Source organism: Alexandromys fortis, unplaced genomic scaffold, assembly GCF_014885135.2.
Source record: "Alexandromys fortis isolate MF-2015 unplaced genomic scaffold, M_Fortis_MF-2015_v1.1 scaffold_132, whole genome shotgun sequence".
NCBI classification, from domain to species: Eukaryota; Metazoa; Chordata; class Mammalia; order Rodentia; family Cricetidae; genus Alexandromys; species Alexandromys fortis.
Genome location: NW_026068055.1, coordinates 4974132 through 4984629, shown reverse-complemented (window position 1 = coordinate 4984629; position 10498 = coordinate 4974132). Strand labels below are relative to the sequence as shown.

General features: G+C 33.0%; 1 protein-coding gene across 1 annotated transcript in view; it reads right to left on the bottom strand.

Annotated features, from left to right (window-relative positions):
• Positions 1–1036: 1036 nt before the first annotated feature.
• Rasa1 (RAS p21 protein activator 1) overlaps positions 1037–10498 on the bottom strand; it is a 77675-nt gene continuing 68213 nt past the window's right edge. Inside the window, exons 19-25 of the mRNA XM_050119838.1 lie at positions 10096–10211; positions 9071–9157; positions 7369–7436; positions 5291–5379; positions 4213–4290; positions 2607–2741; positions 1037–1887 (exon numbers count right to left, since the gene is read on the bottom strand). Coding sequence (XP_049975795.1) covers positions 1804–1887; positions 2607–2741; positions 4213–4290; positions 5291–5379; positions 7369–7436; positions 9071–9157; positions 10096–10211 — 657 coding nt within the window. The 3' untranslated portion in view covers positions 1037–1803. The remainder of the gene's footprint in view (positions 1888–2606; positions 2742–4212; positions 4291–5290; positions 5380–7368; positions 7437–9070; positions 9158–10095; positions 10212–10498) is intronic.

The window sequence follows — 10498 nt, the reverse complement described above, 5'->3', positions numbered from 1 at the left end:
TTAGTGAGGATAAACTAAAATGCTTTAAACTAGAGTTTGGACCTTTACCTATCTTTGAAAGTCCTTATCTACATTAAACAGTCTTTACCCCTTCCACCTTGCAAACCAAGGAAATAAGATGAGTTACGGTCATAGTGCAGCCAATAAGAACAGGAACTATAATGGATTATGGAGAGAAAGGGACTGCATTGATTACAAAGCAAAACACAGTCTGTGTTTTTTTTGTTTCAGTTAATCTGGCTGAAGCTAAATAAGGGCAGTAATTTAGCTTTATGGCTACATTCAGATCCATATTTAAGCCAGGGAAATCTCTCAATGGTAGTATTTAACACCTTTCGAAAGAATACATTGAGGCCTCTTCAGTTTGTTCCTCAGCAAAGGGAAATAAACCCTTGGTTATTTAACCTCTTTCACTATATACAGTATCTCTGAGGAATGCAATCAAATATTTTTGGAATCTAGGCCTTCAGGAAAACATTTTTATTGAGGGAACATTTTATTAATACCTTCCTTGGTGGTTCTTTTTAAACAAACAGGAACCTATTTTGATTACTAAAGACAGTCTGATACATATTGTTTTCTTTTTTTTTTTTTTAAAGTCTTCAGCACAAGACACGTTGCTTAACAAGTTGTACACTGAGTGAATAAATAAAATCCTTTGTGAAAGAAACAATAAAAATCCTCCGGGGCTTTATTCTCATATTAAAGCTTGAACTATCCCTAAGCAGAAAGAAAATTAGAATGAAGTTAAATAGTAAGATGATTAATTATGCAAGCTATCCCTTGATTTATTTTAACTTAACCCTGTGGATACTTCACAAAAAATACAAACATAAGAACAGATGAACTATACAATCTAAATTATCCAGCAGTAAAACACGTACAAGAAGTTCAAAGATGTATAAGTTGTTAAGTGGTTGATGAGGTTGTCTGCATAATACAGTAACAAAAAAAATCATCTTAGGATAGACACAAATATTCTAGCAGTTTGTCTAAACATAAAAGACATCAGTAATCTATAAAATGGTCAAATGGGTAACATGCATTGATTGGTACAGTGACCAATAATATTTATTGAATTTAAACTATTTACTTGTTGTAAACATTTTAACAAAACCATGAAATCTAAATACAGTCTTTGACAATTCCAACAAAATAAGTGGTATGTTTAAAAAATAAAGCTGATGAGCATATATTTATCCATTCTATATATTGTCTTTCAACAGTTCCAGGAAGAATAGCACAGTATTTTTAAAAAGTATACAGCAAGATTGTTCCTATTATAATGTCAAACTCTGGAAACTGTAAATACAAATAAATTCAGTGAACAGTCAAATGGTCATATTCGTAAGAAGTAAGAACAGTCTGTAATCCAGTTAAATTCTGTTGTTAATAGAATGCGTTTTCTTGTCAGTTGATTTCATAGTTCGTTTCCAAAAGACAACAAAACTTTGGCAATTGGATATAATGAAAATATATTTTCAAAGTTCAAGACATAGCTTTTTTTCTTTATTGTGAAAGTTGAACTGTACACCAAGGCTCAGAGTTTGGTAAAGATTCCATGTGGAAAAAGTGCAAATATTCTGCACAGATAGCTTACAAAGGTGCTGGCAGTTACTAAGCCAGCAGAATCTTGGGTTTTTGTTTGCATAGCTTACACATCACTGGAATGTGGAAAGGTGTGCTAATTTTTTTCTTTCTCTTTTTTTTTATTTTTTTATTTTTTTGGCAAGAGCAAAGGAGACATAGTGATGTGAATTCCCATGTTGGGGTGCTGATCCATGCAGAACACCAGGCTGCTTGCTACCTGACATCATTGGTTTTTGTATACTGGTTTTGTTTTTGTTGAAGCAGTTCTGTTATAGCCAGAAGTTTTTTCAGTACATGCTAGACACAAAGAAAAACAGTGTGGGTAAAAATCATTAAGCAGAGTGCAAAATTTCAATGCAGACATTTTAATTTAATAAAAACTATGTCAAACCAATGGTATTCTTAAGGACCTAGCATTCTACTCCTTACATAAAACTGGGTTCTGATTACTTAAACTGAACATTTTTAGTTGTAACCAAGAAAGAGACAATCTTATATCACTTTATATTTGCCATTATAAACCTCGGTCATAAGCTGTTTTAAGTGAAATCTTCGCCAGACAGGAAAGGAGTGCAGTGGTAGCATTTAGGATGTATGTACCTTGATTTATACTTCCCTATGCCTTTAAGCTCAAGAAAGACTGTCTCCAATGACCAACACTAGGTCAGTTAGAAACCCTTTCCAGGTCTAGTGCTTATTTGAATATCCCTACATCTGTTGGTAAGGACAGGAGAGATCTATTATGGACTATTATTTTTTAAGGTGTGACCTATGAGCCACACCAACTTGAATCATTATAATAAAGTATCATCTGTAGACATTTTTCAAAATTCTCATATATTTCTCCTGTGTTTGAGAAGTAACTTTGCTCATGGATACTTGGTGTGAGACTTAACTGAAGGACTAACACTCCTTCCTACTGAAAATAATTTACTTGGCACTTTTATTTGTATCACTTGCCATTTTTATGTGTACTATCTTTTAAGTATAAGCATTACCATTTTGTAATGACCTACCTGCTGTGCACCACGCTCATTACTGAGTGTTCTCAGTTCATCTGAATGAGCTACACAAATCTCATGCAGGGCTGCTAAGTCACGAGACAGGTCAGTTCTAGAATGTTCTGTAGTGTCCGGAAGTTCAGGTACATTCTTTAAGGGAATCATAAAACTACATTTAGAAATAAAAATCCTTGAAGTCTTTTCTAAAATTATCCTAACTACTTATAAAGCATTGACTTTCCTAATAATTTTTATTCAAATAATTTTGCTAAACAGGTTTTAGAACCTCTATTCACAAGGAAGAAAGCCAGATTCCATACTCTTCCATAGGATGACAGTGTCTTGAGTTGATTTTTTAGAGCGTATGTCAAATAAATTGTAACATCGTTAATTGCTGATTTGGATTAATACAATTTCAGTGTTTAGACTGAATAAAACTAAGATACTGTATGTAAACTGATGAGCATCTAAAGAGGAACTACATTAAAGTGTAATAAAGGGTTCCTTTGCAATTTCTATAAACTACTCAAGATAAAAATGTGGGATTACTGGGCATTATAGTGTTTAACATTCGTGGAGTAACTTAGCCATCATAATAAATTTAGATTACTGTATTACTTTAAATGCCAGTAATATTTTAGGCCTTAAACACTGAACATGTTTATTAATCTTAAATGTATTTTACTTTTTAGTGATAGTGCTTGTTAGACACTCCTAACTCAAAAGTTGAGCATTTTAGTTGTTTGGAGTGAAGAAATTAATTAAAATGCATTCATTTTAACTGAATCACTTATTTGATAAGTGATTTGATAAAAAAAATTGTAAGATGAAACACATCACAGTCTTGCTTACCTTCACAGAGCTTGAAGATTAGTAGAAACAACAAAAAGTTCAAGGAAAACTGACTAACTGTATTTTTATCGGAAATACTCCAAATGTAACTTTCACAGAAGTTTACTCAGAAGTTTCTTATAAATATGGAGCATATTATATTATGCTTACTTGCACCCCCCTTTTTTTTGTCAGAATGGTATGACAGTGGTGATATGTGCTTTGAAATGAATCACTGAGTTGGGCTATACTACTGTATTCCAAAACATAAGGCAACCCAGTCTTCAATAATTTTGATGACATAAACCTGGCTCAACACAAATTTTTCTCTGTGTACACACACTACAAAATGAATATATTTGTTTTAAAATTCATTCAGTCCTTGAAATGTATCTTTGGAATAATGTAGAAAATTTAACTTACTATTTAGGGTCTCAGAAATTATAAGCATATTCTTTAATTTTGTGTCATAATTTTATTTATAAAAATTCAAATGAGTTCTAATAATTACATTTTCATCTAGTTCTAACTTTAGGTTCCAATCTAACTGGCTTCAAATCTTATTTTAGCTACAACTTAAAAGAATGAAAAGATGATCTAAAATATGACTGGTTGAAAGCCACAATTGTGTAAGTGCATAAAAAAGATCTTACTTTGAACTTCTGATTTTAAAATCTAAAGGTTATTGCCATATTATAAAAAAGATTTTACTTTGAACTTCTGATTTTAAAATCTAAAGGTTATTGCCATATGACTAAATTCTCAAAAAGTGTAAAAATTATATACATACCCCAAGTTCATCTAAAAACATGATCATGCGATGTTTATTGCTTTTGATGAACGGATTAACACCTTCCATATAAGGTTCCTAAAAAAATTAAAAAGACAGTAAAAAAAATTAAAAATTAATAAGTCATATGCCTTAACAAAAACTTTTACAACAACTATCCATAAAGCAAGAATTACTCTATATGAAACTTGGTAGAGTTAGTTACAAATCAGAAATCATTTAACATAGCTTGGCAGAAACAAATTATTTATAATATTTAGAATTTATTATTGATGAATTATGAAGAATCCAACATATTGTAGGAAGTTAAAATACAGTGAAACAAAAAATTTCCTATGATTGCAATGGGACAAAATATGCCATGGATTTCAGGTAAATTTAAAAGTGTTATAATTTATAGGTTATATAATATCAACTATAAATCTCAAATGAAATAAGGTTCAATTGGAAATTCCAAAGATGTAGGCATGAAATTTCTAAGACAAGTAAATGAAACATAAAGAGATTAACTTGGGGGCTGGAGAGATGGCTCAGCATTAAGAGCACTTGCTGTTCTTGCAGAGGACCAAGGTTTTGTTCCCAGCATTCATATGATGGTTCCTGTCATGTTGCAGGAAATCTAATGCCCTCTTCTGGCTTAAGTGAGCACCAGGAACACAGCAGTGTACTTATATGCATGCAGGCAAAAACAGTCATATACATAAAAGTAAATCATTTTTTGGAAAAAGAAAAATTACTGAATTTGGCAAGAAATTAAGAGGAAATTGCCTATTTAGGCAAAAGCCTAAAATGTGTATTTAATTATTAATTATACCCCCAAAGTTTTGGATCAATCTGAAAGGAAGTATAGAGAATACATTACATCTGAATATCTGACAGAGGACAGCATACTAACTAGTGGTTGGTAAGAGAGCAGTACATACTTGTGAGTTGGGCAAGGAGTTACAAAAGAGGTAATTGTATTATTCCAGTATTTACATAGTACACTGTTTTGAAGATCAAGTACATTGATTGTGAAATAAAAAAAAAAAAACATTTAAATGTGGGCAATGAATTTTAAACATCAAAATATGTTTACCTTAGCTCCAAATTCCACAAGGTTTGCTAAATTCTGCACAGACTTAGCCACTAATGTCAGTGTTCTTGCAGCAATAGGAGATGGGGAATCTAGAAGAGAATTTGGTACAACTAATGACACCAACTCCAAAGGTGCATTGAGGTAAACCATTATAAATTTAGCATTTTTCTTTACTCTTATGCACTAACAATCCTTTACTCAAAATATATTCAGAATAGTAAAAAAAAAAAAAAAAATATGACCGTAAGTTCCAAAGAACTTAAGTTAAAAGGAGAAAAAACTGAACACATTTTTAAGTGCTTCTTGTTTTGTGAACTACAAACTTGATTAATTCCCAACTGGCTTATAATATTTCAGAATACCCCAAAAAGCTGCTTTATTGCTAAGAAGATTGTCACTCTACAGACCTTTCAGAACCATTCACAAGGCTAATTTCAACCCACTTAGGGAACCATTTTGTAATCTTAGCAGTTCCCTACTTCTAACATTAATAGTTCACTTGAAAGATCAGTTTTCAAGCTCATGAAAAACTTCCCTGTAGAACATGGAAAATGGAATACAGAAAAGTATCTGTAGCTACCAAACCAGAAACTGACAATTAAGGCCCCCCCCTCCCGGTCCTTATGTCCTCCTATATGCTGTTCTTAAACTCAGTTTGAGACAACCTTGAATTTCTAACCTCCTGCCTTTTCTCCTTCCTGAGTTTCATCAGGTACGAGGCATTGAACCCAGGGCCTCATGTATGCTCTGCCAGCATTCTACCAACTGAGTTACATTACCAGCCCAAGATTAATAACTTCACATCTTATATTCTGACTCACTGTTTTAGACTGTGTTGTAAAATTTTAATTCAAGTTCACATACTGTTGAAGTAGCAATGAATAGAACCCTCAGAACAAATTCTAAGCCTTTCATTTCATTTTCTAAAACTTCAGTGTATTTGTGTGTGGATATGTACAAATGAATGCAGCTCCCCACAAAAGGGAGAAAAGGGTGTCTGATCCTTTGGAGCTGGAGTTTTGGTGGTTGTGAGCCACCTGACATGGGTGTTGGGAACTGAATTCTGTATAAAGAGCAGTATGTGGTGAGAACCATCTCACCAGCCCATCTTTATTCTTAATATGCATGTATTCACTTACTTTAGTAGTAATGAATAGTAACTATAGGCATGTGAGGAGTATGAAAGTATAATTAAAATATTGAAAAAAAGTCTTTTGTTTTTAAGATCCAGGGAACTCTCAAACTCAACTTCTTGCATGATAGGTACACAGCACTGTGCTGAGTGACATGGTCTACCTATATAGTCCAGGCTGGCAATGACCTTTCTTTGTGCCTTAGCCTCCTAAGTTCTGTGAAATATATTCCCAGCTCAAATAATTTTTAATACAGCTTTGAGCTTCAAATTATTAGTATAAAAGTGATTGTTTCTTCCCATTAATATTAATTGGCTAATTACGACACTGAAGTTATATTAATAGTTTTCCTTTCATAAGCTTACAAATCTGCAAACTTGGACAAATGAGTAAAAAGCAAAATGGGACCAAACTTATTAGAAAATAAAATGGTCAATTAATATTATATAACTGGAAGAATCTGGTCTACCTTCTTTGTTAAATGTTCACTGATGCATCTTAAAAAGAAGTTCAGCTTACAGCAACCTGATGTAGACTAAGGACAAAAGAGGACTCCTATCCTGTAAACGCTGTAAGTGTGAGAGCCAGTGGGCCAGTAACATATCTCAGTGCCACCAAGCCTGCTGACCTAATTTCAATGCCAGGCACGCAAAGAGTGAAAAGAGACAATCAACGCCCAGAATTTGTCCTGTGACACCTGTACACACATCATGGCAAGCAAATGCCTGTACATATACACTCATATGCTTAAAAAACACACACACACACACAAACTAAAGTCACAGGAACAGAAAAAAAATCCAACATGTTGGATACTAAAAGAATAAAGAAGGCAGGGGGGGTAGTGCATTACTGAGCATCTGATTTAAAGTGCAAGTATTTTTTTCAAATGTTACGGAAGAAATGAAGCTTTTCCCATTTCAAAGTTTATTAAAAGGTATTTACCTGAAATGATATTAAACATCCGTGGACTCAGGATAGCAGGGCAGATAAGCCGAAGAAAAACAAAACCACTAATTGGGAGGGAAAATTCTTTTAGAAAACTCTATGTTTACAATATAAACATAAAATATTTAAACTTAGAACCACAACCTTTATTTTCAACATGGGAAAGCCTAAACACAGTCATTAAGAAAACTGTAAGGCAAACATAATTTCAGAATTACTTTGGAAATACTTTTTTATTGCAGATTAGTAATTTGTTTTATCCTGGTAAGTACTGTATTAAAACACTGAGAACTGCTGAAAGATTAGGAGGATTCAAATAATGTTTTATAGATAGAGAAGGTTCCAAATTACCCACTTTCTTGCTGTCTTTTTAAAGTTTATTTAAACAGAAAAGTGTGAATTAAGATGAGTGTATCAATATTGCTGCTGACTTATATAGACATTGGAATACGCTGTAATTATCAAAGACTCCTTGACAAAATTCATACAATAAAGTTCTATAGTTAATGTAAGCTTATAGATACCCTACTCTGCCTTCTTCCATCAGTAGTATTAAGTATATGTTGTATAAATTTTTACTTCTTTTTAAAAAGAATCTATGGTAAGAAGTAACCTTACGATTAGTCCCCAGAGTTTATAAAATTCCTTACAGCAATGAATAACTTTACAATTTGATATTTCTTCTTAAAGAGAGTTCCTATATAAGGTTTACTGAAAGTATTGTGATACCTAACTAGAAACCTAAATTGAAAACATTAACCCATTAGTAAATTTCAGTGAAAATGTAATTTTTAATTTAAGGTGATTTTAAATTAAATAATACACTGACACTACTTAATTTAAAAGCTTATTATTAGGAAGAGAAATCACCGTAGGCATGAAAAACCCCTAAAGCACTCTGTCACATTAAATTCAATTAAAGGATTCTCTGCTGTACTAGTTTAATGGTTACACATTTAAAACATGTATTATACATAACAGTTTAATGTCCACCACACACAACTGCTCAAATAGTATGCTTGTAAATTTTCTTTCTTCCTACAATTGTTGCACGTGTCTTAGTAAAGCTAACTAGGAGGGGTTTTGGCTGGCCTGTTTTATTCAGAGGTAGGAATCAAATCCAGGAGCTCTGAGTGTTAGTTAAACTAGTGCCTTATCTCAGAACTATGCCCTTGGGCCACTAATAGAAATTCTGTCTGCAAGATAAGTAAAAGCCTCCTGGCAAAATTTACATCAGAAATGTGTCCTTAAAATTTATATTTTACATGTAATGTGACTGGCAATGTACATTTTCTATAATTACTAGAAAACTGTATTTGAAATGTCTCACCACTTTGTACTGGCTGAGGTATGCTTAACAAAATCTTTGAACAATATTAATATATTAGGTAGTCATAGGAATTTTTCTTTAGTTCTGCTTGGTTCTTAACCATTTGTAACTTAAACAAACAATTTAAGTCCATATATGTGCTCTCAAATTAGCTGCTAAAGCAGTTCCTGATGTATGACAAACAGACTAAATGAGAGCTAGAATGTATAGTTGGAGATTAGCTTGGAATCACAGATGTTTCAAATCAATTAAAATCGAGATGGTTCAACTACTGCACTTCTCCAGGCACCAATTTCCTCTGTCTCTGCCTACATACACAAATCAGTGTATACTGCACAGTGACTACGACAAATGGGAAGTGACTCTTACCTAACAACTCTTGTTCTCATGGTGTTATTTGTAGGCCACTTACGCTGAACAGATTTTTGCAGACACCCATAAATATATCTCAGTGTCCTGCCAAAATAAAAAAATAACATAAACATCTCAATACAGAAAGTTAATATCATCATCATAATGGTAATTTACTGGCAGCCAAAATTTTAATTTACCCAACCAATATACCATATTTTAATTCATTTGACCTTCTCATCTAAAAAAGGTATTTTGTCAAAAGTAAAAGAAGCATATTTAGTAACGGGTGTAGAAACATAATGCAGTATGTTTGGCTCCATTGATTTTAACTTCTGTTAATGAAAACTATGAAACAGATTATTAAGCATGAGAATATAGAGGAATTAATGTGGCACATATTCTACTATTTTGACTTCTTCCATCTAAACAAGTGAGTCTACTCACACTGACTTGTAAACAGACACGATACTGGTATCTTGTGTACATACCTGACTTTGGTTTTTCTTTCCTGGGAATCTAATGCTAGACAAGAACTAGAAACTAGATTTACAAATATTGTCCTCAGATCTGAGACATGTTATTCATTATCTAAGCTACAATATATGCCAGGCTTACTCAGTTCATATGGACATACAGTTTATGTGTTTCTATTTTCCTCTTTTGTGAGACAAGATCTTGCTATGTGGCCGAAATTCATCATCATCTTGGATTATCCACATGTGCCATGAAGTCTATATTTTACTCTGGCTTTTTAAACCATTATTTCACTCATCTATTCTTTTTTCCTTAAACATAATCCATCTATTTTGAGAGGAGATAGAGGTTTCTCTGTGTAGACCAGGCTGGCCTAAAACTCAGATCTGCCTGCCTCTGCCTCCCAAGTGCTGGGTATTAAGGCGTGCACCGCCACATCCAGTTCATAATCCATTTAAGGACTAAAAACCTCTCATACCAATACCAGTAACACTAATAGCATTCTTTAAAAGAAAACTTAGAAAACACAGATGCATTCATTTTTGGCAAACAATCTGACAACTTACGGTGGGAGTATTTCTGAAGCCATGAATATTTTCTCCACAAGCTCTGAAAGTATGTTCAATAGGTGTGCTAAATTAGTGTTCACATCTTCATTCTTTTCTAACTTTGATGGACTTAACTAAGAGAAGGAACAAACCAATACAAATTCATTTTGGTGACGATAGACTCAGGTAAGTCATGGTAAGTGTGCAGTTATTTTTTCAAAGATGTCAGCTGTTCCCACATATGCAAATTCCATTCATTCTGTCACTCAACCAAATAGTAAGCCACTCATTTCTAGTTATCTGAGGAAAAAACTTTTTAATGAGGTTCAAAGTAGGGGCTAAGATAGGCAAAATGTGTAAATAGAATCATGAACACTTAGAATTTTTCAAGTACAACACTCCCAATTTCTGTGTTCTGATA